We start from the raw sequence: 16,385 nt of genomic DNA, 5'->3' as shown, positions 1-16,385 counted from the left end.
TGTGGATGGCACATGCACAATCTGGTCATGTGTAGAGCCATATGGGGATGGCCCAAGTTCAGTGAAGACAATCTTCAGAGAATTTAGCCGTCAAACTCTACCAAATATTGACTGAGTATGTGCAAACTGTGACTTTTCAGAGACTTATAACTTGGCAAATTTGAGCAGTTTTTCACAGAGACAGCAAATGGCACATTCCTGATGCAAAGACCAGCTCACAGCCAAGTTTTATGACCCTCTCCCAACCATGGAGGTGCTAGACCTTCTCAATGCAACAGTTGTAAGATTTTTTCCCAAAATGGATGGAACAACATATTTTTTCCCAAATCTCATTCTTAGAAATGGGTAATCCGTCTGAAATGTTCCAAAAATATTCACCCTGAGGCAGGCACATTGCATGGAAATTTTCAGCCTGAACAGTTTAAGTCTGGTAAAGTTATAAACAACTGAAAACAGAGTCTTATAATGAAAAGTATCAGACAACATTAGCTACATGCATCACTACCTGTGCTGCTTTTAATATATTGCATAAGTGAGCCCAGAGAACCTACTATCTAATCCTTATGGCTCACATAAAGTAACCCTAGCAGTGAGTCATACCAGTAGTTGTCACCTTTGTATATATTTAAAGGCATAAGTGACATAAGCAGACCATAAAAGAAATAATCCAATCCAGCACAAGGAGATCTCCACCTAAAGGAGGTAAATTACTTGCTCTCAAGAGCCCAGGTACTGTATGTAATAAAAATATCAGAATTTTATATACAAGCCTACTTCCTTTTTGGTTGTTGTGCATAACAGTTACTCTTTGCACATAGGTATATAAAATATATGTGATCTGAAATTATTTCTGTGATTATAGGTTTAGGAGAAACAATTGAAAAGGTACTCAGAAATTCTCCCACCTCTAAAATTCACTAACAGACAAAACATCCCCTCCCATTAATCATCCCCTATCATCTTCCCAACATTGGCCAATAATATTGCAATGAACATCGAATCACAGATTTATACAAATAGGGGCTTGTTTACATGGCAGCAAGATCTGGACTATGGGAGTGAGAATTTTAGAGCATGCCAACATGCTTCACTCTAACTGCTCTGTGTAGACTCTGTTGGCATGAACTAAAAGGTATTTAGTTTGCATTGAAAGAGTCTCAGACTACATTAATGAGAACTATACAGGGCAGTTAGAGCACGTTAGTGCGATTTACAATTCACATCTCCATACACTGCAATGTGCTGCTGTGTAGACAAGCCCTATGAAACACTCCAAAATATTTTGTTAAACAAAGCACTATAAGCCTGATCCAGCACCCATTAAGGCTCCCATTGACTTCCATGTAAATTAGATCAGGTGCTTAAACCCCAATCCTGCAAACACTTAAGCAGGTGTGAAACTTTACTCATGCAAAGACAGGGAGGGATAGCTCAGTGGTTTGAGCATTGGCCTGTTAAACCCAGCATTGTGAGTTCAGCCCTTGAGGGGGGTCATTCTAGGGACCTGGGGCAAAAATCTATCTGGGGATTGGGCCTTCCTAGAGCAGGGGGTTGGACTAGATGACCTTCTGAGGTCCCTTCCAACCCTGATATTCTATGATTGCAGGGGCAGAAATAGCTCAGTGGTTTGAGCACAGGCCTGCTAAACCCAGGGTTGTGAGCTCAAGCCTTGAGGAGGCCACCTAAGGATCTGGGGCAAAAATCAGTACTTGGTCCTGCTAGTTAAGGCAGGGGGGCTGGACTCAATAACCCTTCAGGGTCCCTTCCAGTTCTAGGAGATAGGTATGTCTCCATTAATAATTATTACTTAAGTAATCCCATTGAGTTTGCTACTCATGTGTGTAAAGTGGCACACACAGCTCAAGTGTTTGCAGAACTGAGGGCTTATTTGGAATTTGGAGACAAGGTTTATTTTTGGCAGCTTTTAAAAAATCAAAGTTCTTTGTGTACTAGTAATTCACTCTACAGAAGAGGGTCAGTAACATATACTGCACTTGAATGTCAAAATTATACAGGACCCATCCTGTTGTAAAAATGCTATAGATTTTAATAATTAAATTAACAGGATTCCAGAGAAATTACTCTAAAAACCTACAGAATCAAGATTATGCTATCCCTTTTAAAGGTTTTTTGAATTATTCCATAGATTTCTATTGAAAGAATATCATCTTTAAAATTCCAAGGATAATTACAAAAAATTATAGGAAGGTTGTAATTTTCTATTAAATTCTACAGAATTTTGCTATAAAATTTATATTGTAAAATAAAATTTGAAAAAACCTGCAAGGATTTTATTTTTTATAATGAAACAAACAATTGTGCAATGTTATTTTTAAAGAGAAACATTTTGAACCAACCACTTGAAAAGGATATGAATGTACCAAAATTTTAATAGCTATTTTTCTAAGAGGATTGAAAGGAGTTAAAATGTACAGGGCAGAGGTGGCACTGAATCGGAAGATTGCCTTCCCTTTATTCAATACTATAAAAGTCTGAAAAAAGAAAGAAAGAGCAGTTTAAAGGTTTGCATTCTGCATTAACTTTTTAAAATCAATTTTTTTTAAATAATAGACAAAGTCTTACATTACATTTCTACAGATAATTCAGAGAAAATCATATTTCTACATCCTAATTTTGGAAAGAAAACATATTCCCATGACCTACCTGCAATACAGGATAACATTTTCTGTAAGGATACCACATTTGGTCTTAAAAAGATAGGGGTTTCGTTAAATACACATTTACACACTTTTCTCTGTCACCTGTACATAAAGTAAGGTGCAGAAGTGGTGAATTAAAAAAATTACTGACTATTTTATAGTCTGATTATAACTAAATGTTTCCTTTTTCCCTAAATACCAGAATCCTTCTTTCTTCATTGCCTCATCACAGCGCACGCACACACTAAATCATGGGCCAGATAATAGGAGGGGACTTTTTACTTGAAAATCTCTGCAAAGGATCCATCATTGACATTAACACCAACTGTTCGACTCAAGGGGAGAAGTGGTGGTTGTTACCTATGGAAAGCTGCCCCAAACCTAGAAGATCCGCTGCTGTGTCTCTGGCCCCTAGCAATATACCCCTCCCTACTCTCGTTCCTGAGTGGTGCCCTCTATTGGAGCTGCACCCATCCTGCCTGCTTCTCTCGGCCTGCCCCTACTCCATGTCTCCCACTCTATGTGGGCCCAAAAACATACATGTCTGGGAAAGGTGTGTACCACAGAGGCATCTGATCCCCGCTTCTGCATGGAAAAAAGGAGACTGGGTGTGGAGAACCCCTTCAGATACGGAGCTAAGGACAATGGGGAACAATCTGGGCTGTGTTTTCACCTTACAGTTCCGATAATAGATTTCAGATATTGATGGTCCTCAAACTGCAGCAACAGATGGTATAGGCATGGATGAAAATTTTTGAAATAGCCAAAGAGGAACACATTTATTTGGCACAAGGTTTTAAAGCCTGAGTTAAGAGATTACCGGAAACATTTATAATCCATAAATATATTGAGGGGTGGTTTCTAATGTCTTTGCTAAACAGCAAAAAAACACTTACTATGGACTCACGACCTCCAGATTGTCATGTATCCAAATGATGTCCCTGTGTGTTAGATTCTGTATTTGTAGCTATGAGCTAGCTGACATATACGTAAATATATATTTAAATCACACACTCTGCTGACTTGGCATGTAAGGAGAATACACCAGCCGCATTTAGTTAACTCACATCCTCTTTGGAATCTTTCTCAATCTTTGAACACAGGCATATTACTGATACTGTTAAAAATAACACTATCTTGCCAAAGCCAAAGTTCTGAGTGGAAGCTGCTGGTACTCCTCAAGTGCATGTATTGTTCCACTTTTTGAGGACATGCATATGCAGCTCCAGATCAGAATCAAGGCCCCATCATTTCAAAAAATGTCCATTTTCCCCCTTCACTCATGACTCATTTATTTCCTCAGTGAAAGAAACATTGTGATTTACCATTAATATCCTCAAAATAGGTATACTGATCCTGTGATTTATAAGCCAAGACAAAAATTTGATTTCTGTCGCTCTCTTCTTGTCCCTCTGCTGCAGCAGGAGACCCACCTCTCAGCCTCCAATGAGACACCTCCCTAGACATCCTGACAGCTGCTGGAAAAGCCACCTCAAGACTCTGAGCTGAAGGCTGCCTCTGTCATGCAGTGACAACACTGTGCAGATTCTCTGATTCAGGTCTCAGTTTCGGCTGAAAACACTACCTCACTGCGGCTTCCTAGCCTAAAATGGGATTTCTAGTAAGAGAGAAGTGAGATGAGACTACATTTCCGAAGAACTCGGACACTACCACTCTTCCTCCTCTTCTTTGCCACAACAACTAGGCTATAAGCCAGAAAACTAGCCAGTCCTTAACAGTGTAAAACCATTAGGGCCAGATTTTGTTGTTTGTACACAGGCCTACCTTGGGGGCCATGTGGAGCCTCACAACCCCACAAGGATCATCAGCAGGTTGCACTGTGCACCTTAAGGTAGTGCAGGGTGCACTTTTCTCCATGTCTAGTGGCGGGGCCTGAGCTCTTTTCCTTGCTGAAGTTGGTTTGCACACCTGAGCACTAATAGGGAGTCGCTTCTGTACCCAGAGTGCAGAGACTGTGATTTTCTCTTACACAGAAATGGGGACACAAGATGGAAAGGGTTTTTAAGCCGTCATTTTTACCTATCTGCATAAGAGCCAAGGACAATACAGCCCTTTAGAATTAGCCAGCTTCACAAAGGTTAATAAATACTGCTATCTGAACATGGACAACAGATATGGGTATTCGCCTATGTACTCTATTCTACTTTGATATGAGTTTCTTTTGCAGGTGTAGGACTGCTGGAAATTAAGCTATATGCAATAAAAATGTAATTTATTATATAATCAGATGTCTGTGTATGACTAGCCACTCTAAGGTCAAACAGAGGCTGTCAAACTTGTGTCTTCAGAGTCCAATTTTAGATTATCCAATATTAAAATGTTATCTTTTGTGGTAAATTTTGAATATAAGATCATTTAGAAAGAGTAAAAAACCATCGGACCCAGCATGCCTGCCCATTTTGTTTATCTTGATCCAATTTTTCTGTTTTTTTCACTATTTTCCTAAATCCTTGCTTTCTCTATATATTAATGGACTTGAGCGATGAATTTGTCTCTAGATCAATTTGCATATTTAAATTTGATATAAATTTTAGTTGTGACTATATTCCTGTATTATTCTGTGCCAAATTATATGAAAGCTCAAATGCTATCCTTTGCAAAACTGTTTTTTTTAATAAAATTTTAAAACACTGCAGAGGAAACTTTGAAGCACTGTGGAATATGTTCTGAACTGCGATGAAGGCAAGAATATAATGCAACCAAGTATGGGCAGCATGGTGTTAGAAGGGTAATGACAGTGTGGAAAATATTACCCCGTGAGACAGAGACAGAGAAGGTAATAGGAACCTTGAGACAAAGGAGGATTGGTGGAGGCTGGGAGTGTCAGAGCATGGGTGAACAGGCAAATGCATGAGAAGGATACAAAGAATGCTATGTGAGGGACAGCTGATGGCAGGGAACTGGAATAGTTGGATATACTAACAGGAGCCAAGCTTTGGTGTGAGAAAGTATATCTGTCAGCCAGACCAGGAAGGAGATGAGTGCTGGACAGTAAGGATAGAAAGATAAGAGAGATAAGTGTTGGGGGGGGAGAAGCTACAGAGATAGTCAGGAAAGAGCTATTCTTTAATATGGGTCAATATAAACGTATGTGTGTGGCACAATGAGAGCACTGCAAAACTTTTACATCAGGGCAATCATGGACAAGCTAATAGGATGAAACTAATAAGAGCACTACATTCAGCACTAAGGCAGCAATTCCACCTTTAATTCACCTAATTTTGCCCTGCTATTGAAAACATCTCAGAACATTGTGTATAAGTGACAATACTTAGGGACAACTGGTGCGTGTTTATGACAGAGTAGTTGAGTGATGGGGTAGACAAAGCCCATACTGGACTGGAAGGAGTTAAAGGACAGTCCTGGGCCCAGGTACTCCAGCCCAGCAGAACATGCTCCAGATGGAGAAGGGGTTGAAAAGGGAGCAACCCAGCTCGGAAGGGGGCGGAGGTCAGACCTACACCCTGAAGGCTCCTGACAAGGGCACCAGAGAAGCCTACCAGAGGGAATAAGACTATATGCTGAGCCAAGTTGGAGCTGATGATTTGGTTAGCTTTTCTTTTCACCGTATCTGGGACTGAAAGCAAGGAGAGCAAAGCAGTGGTAGGAAGTGACCCAAGGAGGATAACGCAAGGGGTACCTTAGAGGGCCAGACACTGTTGACCCTCCTAGGTTTCTGGGTCAGAACCAGGTGGCATGGGTGAGCCTGGGCTCCACTACCACTATAGGAGGGACTCAAACCACCGATTCAACTCACTGCACCTCTGATTAAAGGAGGACCAGGACTGTAAGATCAGCTCTCTGGGAGGAATACTAGGAGTGCTAACCACTAGGCAACCTAACCCACCAAGAACTCTATTAAGGTAGTCTTAACTCTTTGTTACCTGCTTTGTCAGTTTATATCAGATTGTGATATTATGTCAACCCTCAAAACAATGTTTTCTGCTAAGTTTAAAATGCTGTTCCAACTTGCAGAATGGCTCTGTAAGTAGGAAAAATTATCTGTGCTTAGCTGAAAATTTCCTTTCTTTGTGAAGTGAAGTTCATAGGTCTGCTATAATGGGTACATCCATCTGCTTGCAGTTTGGAGGCAGAATTAGATCAGCATCTGGCAGCAGGGGAATCTCCTGCTCCTTGAAGTGCCATACAACTGAAATAACTCCCACAGCCAGGATAATTTTAATCTACTTTCCTAATTACAGACTGTGTTAAATATATTTTAAGGAAAAAGCATAATAATGTCTCTTACTTCAGTGTGTGGTAAATTCCATCTAATGACAACAAACCTCAACAATTTCCATCTCTCTTCTGGATGATGCATATGTTTCCTGGGTGGGCCAGATCTATAGACCTTATTACTCTAAGAAGGGAAATTTTCAGGTAAGGATGAATAAATTCTCCCATTTTCCTTCATGCTAAGGTCCAGAGATTTGCTACAATGGAATTTTCCTACTAGTATGCCTCCACAGCAGGAAGCAGGATCAGCCTGTAAATGTGGACAACCAAAACAAGGTACATAATTATCACTTCCATCTTCCCAAACTTCTGCCAAGAGAAAGGAAAGAGTGTTGGCTAAGCCTGGATGAACAAGATGCAGAATTCTGTTAATTTCTATATTGATGGCCATGTGTTGTCTAACAAATTTTAATATAGGATACTAGACTACTTTGCCCTGAGATTCTCTGTGCTCCTAAACACTGGACTTTGATGCTTCACCAAAGGAGGAATATTTCTTGAATATATTTGGAGAAAGACTGCTATGACAGTTGTAAGAACTACCTCTCTGAATTAACAGTACAATAACGGGTTTCATTAGAGAAAGCTCCCAACTTCAAAAAAAAAACAAAACCCTCATCTGATTGGTGATAGTAGCCCTCAGAAGACCTAATCATGAACAGGTATAACAATACCTCCTGCAGGGGGTTCAATCTGGGTAGTGCTGTGAAGAACAGAATGAGGTTCTAATATTGTTCTTTGTGACCTTGTGGGTTTGGAATACGATCAAGACTGTAACAAAGCATTTAAGATGGGGATTTGTACAATGCTTCCTTTTCTTGAACATGTTGAAACCACTGGACTACAGAGACCTGACCCTTTTTTGACCATAATAAAGCCATTCTGGAGGAATAGTTTAACATGGTAGTTGAACTATGGACTTTGCAGCAATCAATGGAATGAGTTCTATTTGGTGGCTTCTCTTTTGGGGCCCATAAATGAAATAATCACTTCATCCAAATATTCATTTTAATCTGGTTTGGTCCGACGTGGAGGGTTGATTTTGCAATTACAGATCTCCTCAGTGAGACAAATATCTGAAGATGCTTAGGCAAGCCTGAAAGCCGTAGTCTCTTCAGTTAGAAATGCATAAACAATATCACTGCTTCTCTCTTACGTATTATTGTGTGGAAAAGGTGGGAAGTCATATAGTAGAGCCCTTGCCCAACTTCATTAGATACTCCCCACCATGCATTCCAGGTCCTGACACAGAGGCCACAGGGCACTTTATTTACTGTTTCCAGATGCAAAAAGGTCAATTACTAGCCCAACAAATTGATGTACAAGTAAGATATTTCTTTGTGTTGTGGCCATTCTGCTCATCCAAATTCTGCTGTGTAAGTCTTGGTATACCTCTCCTCCTTGGTGGACAGAGACAGCAAACTTTTCTCCACCCAGGACAAGATAATTTCTCTCTGGAATAGGGCTGACCATGCTCTCCCTAGTGATTATGAAAATGCTATCAAGATATGTTGACTGTCGAACGGGTCTGTTTTCCATGGAAGGAGCAGTTCTCATAGACCTCAGTGAATCACTGTATTCCAGTGGGTTGATGCTGTGCTCTCTCCTTCTGGTATTCATTTCCTGAATTGTGTCAGGAAGATCCCTTCAAAATTAAATTCTGATTCTCTGCATTCACCAGTTGTGGGAGCAGAGATTATACAATTAGAGCTAGATCTCTGCCAACAGATGAGATAGGGTAAGATACAGAGGACATCCCTGGAATTACTGAATCATATGAACTTTGGATCCTCGAAGCTCTGTATGTGATCAGAACTCCCAATAGGCTCTAATAAGAATTGGATTTTTGTTTTTGTGACATCACAGTTATCTTCATCTCAAGTTAACATTCTTCTGAAATAAGACCTTGTGCCTAATAATATGACTCCTCAGCTCAGATCTGTTACTGATTTCTCTAACATTGTGCATCTGTGTTTGTCCTGAATCCAAGATAGTCCAGGAACTACATCACTCTGTGTGTTTCCTTCATTTTTCTGTACAGAGCCCTGATCAGAAAAATTGTCCAAAACAAGGTAAGCTAATTTCCTTCTCTAAAGCCAGTATTACAGCTACCATGGTCCTCAAAGGAAGCCCTAGGAGTAATGCAAGATCAAATGGTAATGATTGATTGAGGATGGTAAGATGGGTATTCTTTGAAGACAAGCTCCTTTAGGAACTTATTTATATGTTTCAGACTGAGCCCTGCTCTGCTTCTCTGAAGCTAGAAATAGAACGGGGAGTGGGTTAATGCTCTGATCTGAAATAGATGATGTCTACTTCAGATTCATGTCATGGCTTTTCCATGGGATGCAGAAACTGGGTTGGAACAAAACTGTTCCTGAAATTCTCACACAGTGCAGGGTATCGCCTTTGGGCAACATCCACTGACCTCATTTGATCAAAGCTAGAAGAAGCCCTTTTGGTCTCAAATTGAAAGAATGTGGAACGATTCAGGGTTTTCAGTCCAAATATGGCTGGCTGGGAAACCTGCAGATAGCTCTGAATCAGTAGAACTTGTTCTACCTACCACTTGCAAAAAGATATTTTCTCTTGCTGTACTTCACAAACTGCTTCAACTTGCTATATGACCTGTACTCTTTTCTATAGCAGCTGATAGGAGTCAGGATTGCAAGTCAATTTTTCTAATGACTCTGAATAGCCTCAGCTTTCCATAAAGTTTCCCATTGTATCACTAAAATAGCAAGAACCACAGACCCATACACCTGCAAGAGACAGATTTGACCAATTCCCCTACCCCCCCTCCAACCTCCCCACACACTCTTCTTTCCTGGGAGAACCCTTTAGACCATGTGATTTTTCAGGTGAGAGTGTCCACACTTGCAGTCTCTCACTCCTGTTAGCATTGCTTGTGAAAGCATCCCAGGGCACTTAGGGTGTCAGACAATTATTCATATAGGTTGGGTGGTTTGGTTTTGTTGGTCTGAAGCTTTCATGCCCAAGGGACAGGGCTAAGACAACGCCAACCTAGACTTGGATGCCTGTGAAGGGCCTGTATAGTGAGGAGGCTACTCTTTAGATAAAAATATTCCCCCCATTAGAAACACCAAACCCCTAAATACCAGAGAAAATAGCCATGTTCGTCTCCAGTAGTGATACCAGGTTAACTGATGCACAGTTAAGAATTTTCTGGGCTTATAAAATGGATGCTGGGGTGGGAGGCTAGTATAGAAATAAATAAATGATGGGCTAAGAGGCTCCTTACTGCCTGAATATTAGGGCTTGGGGACACACAGTCACAGCTGGAAACAGCAGCCCAGTAGCTAGGGCACAGTGTCCTGCAACAGCAGCTAAGGGATGGTAGACCAATACTTTCCCAATCTTTTAGGCGTTGCAGGAAATTTATCCCTCTATTACTCTTTCCCAAGGTGCACAAGGAGGTATATATATAGCTACTGATGCTTCCTGACTTACACAGCGTTCTGTTTTGGAAAGCCTTGCGTAACTCAAATTTTGCTTAAGTTGGAAACTCCGACCATTGCACAAAAAACTCCCCTCCCCACCAAACAAAAAAAACCCTCCTATTTCTAGCTTATGGAACTTTTTCCGTAAGTGCAGATTTGCGTAAGTCAGGTCTCGCGTAACCCAAGAAGCATCTGTATAGCTTGCCTACAGTAGCTGCAGACCTCTTTCACAATACTCAGCACATTCTGGCCTGAAAGAGTGTTTCCTCTTGGGGTTGTTTATGTTTGTCTATTTAGTTTTTAAAAATTTATTTTACTATTTGATTCCCTAACTTTAATTAAGACGGCTGGCCTTCCTCCCTGAAAGAGGATGTATTTGTGGAGGTCTGGGTATGCATGACTAGAGGAATCAGTGCATGTCTATGGCCTGGAGTTTTCTGCATGGATTTGCCATGCTGCACTCTGTGAAGGTGAGCAGGGGAACCAGGTTCTGAGCATTATCTGCCCTCCTGCACTCAATGAAAAGGAGAAGGGATGATATTATTCTTTTATTTCCCAAAAATACTGCTTCAGACCAGAGGAGCAAAATTGGGCTCAGAGACCGTTCCAAAATGTATTTCTGGTGGCTACCAATCTCCCTGTCCTTAAAGATGCTGGTCTTATTTGTCTCCCTCTCCCATATAAGACTCTTCTGGGTCTCTCAAAGACAGGCTCTCTAGATGTTCCACCCATCTCTATTGCTGGCATTTACATGGGCCAGAGAGGTCTCTGTTTCTCTGGGAGGTCTCAGTGTAGGATATAAGTTGGAATTTCAGGAGGACCAGGAGCTTTTATAGAGGTGACACTGGGGCAGGAAGCTAGACCTGAAGGCTCCTTACTGTGCACTCTGCTATTGGCTGTGTCCATGCTGCGTCTTTGTGCCCTCCACCGCAGGCAGAGGTATGGCTGCTGGTGTGGGCTATGCAAATTCAGCCATGGTCATCCATTTGGTGCGTTGCCCTTTAGTGTCACTTCCCTTATGGAGATGGGGAAACAGGGGCTACTGGCCCTGAATTAGGGTTGCCAGGTGTCCAGGTTTCAACCGGAATGCCCAGTTGAAAAGGAACCCTGCTGGCTCTGGTCAGCACCACTGACCAGGCTGTTAAAAGTCTGGTCAGCCGTGCAGTGGGGTTACCTGCCTGCCCTGGCTCTGTGTGGCTCTCAGAAATAGCCGGCCTGTCCCTGCAACCCCCAGGTTCCGGGGCGGCCAGAGAGGCTCCCTGCACTGTCTCTGCCCTGAGCGCCGGCTCCACAGCTCCCATTGGCTGGGAACCTGCTTGATTGCCAGAGCTTACAATGAATTGTGGGGCAGTCAGGAATATCACTTTACTTGGAGATTTTACATAGAAATCAATGAGACAAAATGCATAAAGAACCCTACATTTAAAAAAGTAAAATATGTGATTTCTGTAGAGGTAGGGCAGCAATTTAAAGAAAATTTCTCTCAATCTAAAACAGTGTGAATGGCACAGATTGGCTCTTTCAGTGGCATCAAAAATTGTCCTGAAGTAAAAATATTGTTCTGACACCATATTTCCATTTTCTTTTTCTCTAGTCAAAATAGAATTGTAATATAAAATTTAGTAAGCTAAGTCACACTTAAAATACTGCACTTTGAGAAAAGTTAAAAATCACTCTTTAAAATTACATATCTTGGTATTTATATGCTCCCCATCACCAAAGTCTCTAATATTTACAGTGATAAATTGGAAACATCACAAATCATCAACTGATACTGTAGCTAACGTCTTTTAGAAAGCTTCACATTGCTGGGGATAAAGCTGCTGCCTCTATACTGAATGCTGAGGCAGTGTAACAGAGAAATCCTGCAAGGACTCTGGAATATTTTAAGGCTAGCCGTATGTGCAAACTCCAACAGAAATGTCCTAATTGCTGTCTTTAGGTCTCATTCTGGTATTTTTTGCTTACTTGTGTGTTTCTTGAGCTATCATACATCTCCTATATAGTTCAAAAAGCAAATATACTGCTAGGTCTTTTCTATCAAAGCAGGTGCAGAATACCAAATAAGGTAATGATTGTATGTAACTGCCAGTTTCAAATCTGCAATAACCTAGAGAAATACCTGCTCATACAAGCACCCAATTTAATAGGTCTGTAATCTGCTCTTTTTAAGTATATAGCAGATATGTTTGTCTACATGTTAAAAATTAGGGCTGTCGATTAATCACAGTTAACTCACTTGATTAAAAATAATAATTGCAATTAATCAGTTTTAATTGTGCTGTTAAACAATAGAATACCAACTGAAATTTATTAAAATATTTTGGATGTTTCTACATTTTCACATATAGTGTATTCTGTGTTATAATTAAAATCAAAGTATATATTATTTTGGATTACAAATATTTGCACTGTAAAAATGATAATCAAAAGAAATAATATTTTTCAATTCACCTCGTACAAGTACTGAAGTGCAATCTCTTTGTCAGGAAAGTGAAACTTACAAATGTAGATTTTTTTTTTGGTTACCTAAGTGCACTCAAAAACAAAAGAATATAAAACTTCAGCGCCTACAAGTCCACTCAGTCCTACTTCAGTCAATCGCTAAGAGAAACTAGTTTGTCTACATTTACAGGAGATAGTGCTGCCCTCTTCCTATGTACAATGTCACCAGAAAGTGAGGACAGGTATTTGCATGGCACTTTTGTAGACAGCACTGCAAGGTATTTACGTCCCAGATAGAATGCTTCGGCCACCATTCCAGAGGACATGCTTTCATGATGATGACGCTTGTTAAAAAATGCTTTAATTAAATTTGTGACTGAACTCTTTGGGGGAGACTGTATGTCTCCTGCTCTGTTTTATCTGCATTCTGCCATATATGTCATGTTATAGCAGTCTCGGATGATGACCCAGGACATGTTGTTCATTTTAAGAATACTTTCATTGCAGATTTCGCAAAATGCAAAGAAGGTACCAATGTGAGATTTTTAAAGATACCTACAGCACTCGACCCAAGGTTTAAGAATCTGAGGTGCCTTCCAAAATCTGAGAGGGATGAGGTGTGGAGCATGCTTTCAGAAGTCTTAGAAGAGCAACAGTCCAATGCAGAAGCTACAGAACCCGAACCACTCGAAAAGAAAGTCAACCTTCTGCTAGTGGCATCTGACTCCGATACTAAAAACGAACATGCATTGGTCAGCACTGCTTTGGATTGTTACTGAGCAGAACCTGTCATCAGCATGGACACATGTCCCTTGGAATGGTGGCTGAAACATGAAGGGACATATGAATCTTTAGTGCATCTGGCATGGTAAATATTTTGCAACACTAGCTGCAACAGTGCAATCAGAATGCCTGTTCTCACTTTCAGGTGACATTGTAAACAAGAAGCGAGCAGCATTATCACCTGCAAATGTAAACAAACTTGTCTGAGCGATTGGTTGAACAAGAAGTAGGATTAAGTGAACTTGCAGGCTCTAAAATTTTACATTGTTTTATTTTTGAATGCAGTTTTTTGGTGCATAATTCTACATTTGTAAGTTCAACTTTCATGATAAAGAGATTGCACTACAGTACTTGTCTTAGATGAATTGAAAAATACCATTTCTTTTGATTTTTTTACACTGCAAATACTTGTAATCAAAAATAAATAAAGTGAGCATTGTACACTTTGTATTCTGTTTTGTAATTGAAATAAATATTTTTGAAAATGTAGAAAACATCCAAAACATTTACATAAATGGTATTCTATTATTAACAATGCAATTAATCACGATTAATTTTTTTAATTGCTTAACAGCTCTATTAAAAATATTAATAGAAAATATTTATGTGTATTGTATTATGCACAGCAGCCTCACAATAGCTTGGTGTCAGCTATTTTTCAGGTTCAGTATAAATGCTCCGCCATTTACAAAGAGATAACAGAATAATATACAAATTACTAGGGGCTCAATCCTGCATCAGCGAACCCAATAATATTTTGCCACAGATTTCAGTGGGAGCAAGTTATTTTCAATGCAAGCCTAGATTTTCATTTTATTTATTTTAGGCTACGTAATGTGGTACTTGGATGTAAACAATACATTCAGGGATTATATTGCATTTGTAACAAAAATAACTGATTTAATAATAAAAGCAACATTAATCTCCACAAAATCATAGAATTGTATATGTATGCAGTCCCAAGCTCATCATGCAAATTAAGATGCTCACAGTACCATGAGTCCATGGTGATGAGCGTGGTCCAAATACATGGGTTAGATTGAGACAGTTTTTTAGCATTTAGTTGTTAAGCGTTCTTCTATTTACTAACTTTTTGGGAGAGGGAAATACATGTAAGTTGTTGACTATGAATACTTCCTCCACTTGTTACATATCCTGTTCCTTTCTATGATGCTCAGCTAAAACTATCCTCACACCCTTTGTTGAACAGTGGAATACCATTTGCATACATATGGTATGTTACATAACAGAGCTCTCTTGTACATTTTATGTAAATTACACATTATGTACATGATGAAAAAATCCAAGTATTACTTTATGAAAGTGACAATGAAACATGCTTGATAATAAAAACTTACTTTTTTATTAATGTAATATGGGTCCAGATCCTCCAAGGGCTCGGACACCATTCCTGGAGGTATGTCACCATAAATAAATGGAAGTGACTTTCCTGCCTCCAAGTCACTATTTGGTTTTGGGCCATTTTCATCATCTTTATGGTCTTGTTTTGAATACTTAGTCTTTGCTGCAGCAATGCGTTGTTCAATAGCTGCAAGAGACTCTCTAGTGAAGTAGTGGAAGCTGTCGGGTCCTGGTGGTACAAGCACTGACTGCTCCATCTTTTCATCCTGCTCATTTTAATTACCATTTATTCTCCTGCATAAGAAAGTGCTAAAAAGAAAACAGAAAAGATGAACATGTTAGATCAAGGGAAAATATTTAGTAATTTATTTTGCTTATGCCAGCATCAGTACATGCAAATATAAAATACTAAAAACAATTTATGTGAAATTCAATTCAGTGTTTAAAATAGAAGTTTGATCGTTTTCAAAGGCATCTATTTCATTCTTGATAAGCCAACTATATATAAGCCGAAATAATTTCTCAGTTCTAGAATTTGTTTAATCAATTTTTACCCAAAGTATTTTATTGGAAGGTTTGCTGATACAGTCTTATTGCTACTGATATTTTATTAATTATGAAAAAGTGGTCCCAGTGCAGAATCTTCAGGGAACATATTGTTAATTATAAAAGGCCCAATTCAGCAACTCTTACTCATACTGAAAAGTAATTACTCACTTGCATATTCACAAGTAGACTTATTGAAGTCAATGGAAGAAAGAGCTGCAGAATCAGGAACTAAACAAATAAAAATTGGCTCCATGTATTGCAGATAGGAGCTCTGCATTACCAAAATATATGGTTCCTAAGGTTACTTGTGCATCACTTACTCTCTTTACAGTTAACAAAAGCAATAGTTTCTTCATATTTCTCTTTCATTTACACAATTGTTCTGTATACTAGCATTTTCCTTCAGTAAAGATGTTTACAAGTGAAGAATTAACAAAGTATTTTTAACAAATATAGTAAGCAGCTTAAAAATAAGCATGGGCACAGAAAAATGAGTGCACAATAAAACTGCAGATCCTGCATATTTTATGCTGCTGAACAATCTTCTGATTTTAGCAGGTACATTGTTTAAATGTGTGTTTGGGCAAGCAGTAGAGCACATCTGCAGTCTCCATCCATTGGTTGGCAGGGCTGTGTGGAAATGATGAGGCAGCCTCCGAGGAAGGTTGGAGGATCACTGCCGGACCTAATACATTTTTGACAGAAGCAAGAGATGAGGAATGGCAGAAATGTGAGAAAGCAAGAGATGATGAGGAGGAAGTGATAAGCAGCACTGAGAAAGGAGACTGAAAAAGCATGAGTTGCAGAAAAGAAGAGAAACAGAAAGGGGGAAAGAAATATTGGCAGAAAAAAATTAGGGGCACAGGAG

At 39.6% G+C, this 16,385-nt stretch overlaps 1 protein-coding gene across 11 annotated transcripts in view; it reads right to left on the bottom strand.

Moving 5' to 3' along the window:
* Positions 1-16,385, bottom strand: part of LOC127030195 (sodium channel protein type 1 subunit alpha) — a 358,700-nt gene that overhangs the window by 113,316 nt on the left and 228,999 nt on the right. For 9 of the 11 annotated variants that reach the window (XM_050916249.1, XM_050916251.1, XM_050916250.1 and 6 more), the window contains 2 exons: positions 14,965-15,277; positions 2,375-2,492 (listed from right to left, as the gene is read on the bottom strand). The exons of 1 other annotated variant lie outside the window; for it this stretch is intronic. In XM_050916249.1, the coding sequence (XP_050772206.1) occupies positions 2,375-2,492; positions 14,965-15,225 (379 nt within the window). In that variant the 5' untranslated portion in view covers positions 15,226-15,277. Of the gene's footprint in view, positions 1-2,374; positions 2,493-14,964; positions 15,278-16,385 lie in introns of those variants that run through there. One more of the 11 variants, XM_050916260.1, reaches the window with a different exon arrangement.

The sequence above is a fragment of the Gopherus flavomarginatus genome, chromosome 10 (assembly GCF_025201925.1).
Source record: "Gopherus flavomarginatus isolate rGopFla2 chromosome 10, rGopFla2.mat.asm, whole genome shotgun sequence".
In the NCBI taxonomy this organism is placed as follows: Eukaryota; Metazoa; Chordata; order Testudines; family Testudinidae; genus Gopherus; species Gopherus flavomarginatus.
Note: the sequence above shows the minus strand (reverse complement) of the source record. Positions and strands in the feature narration are given on the sequence as shown.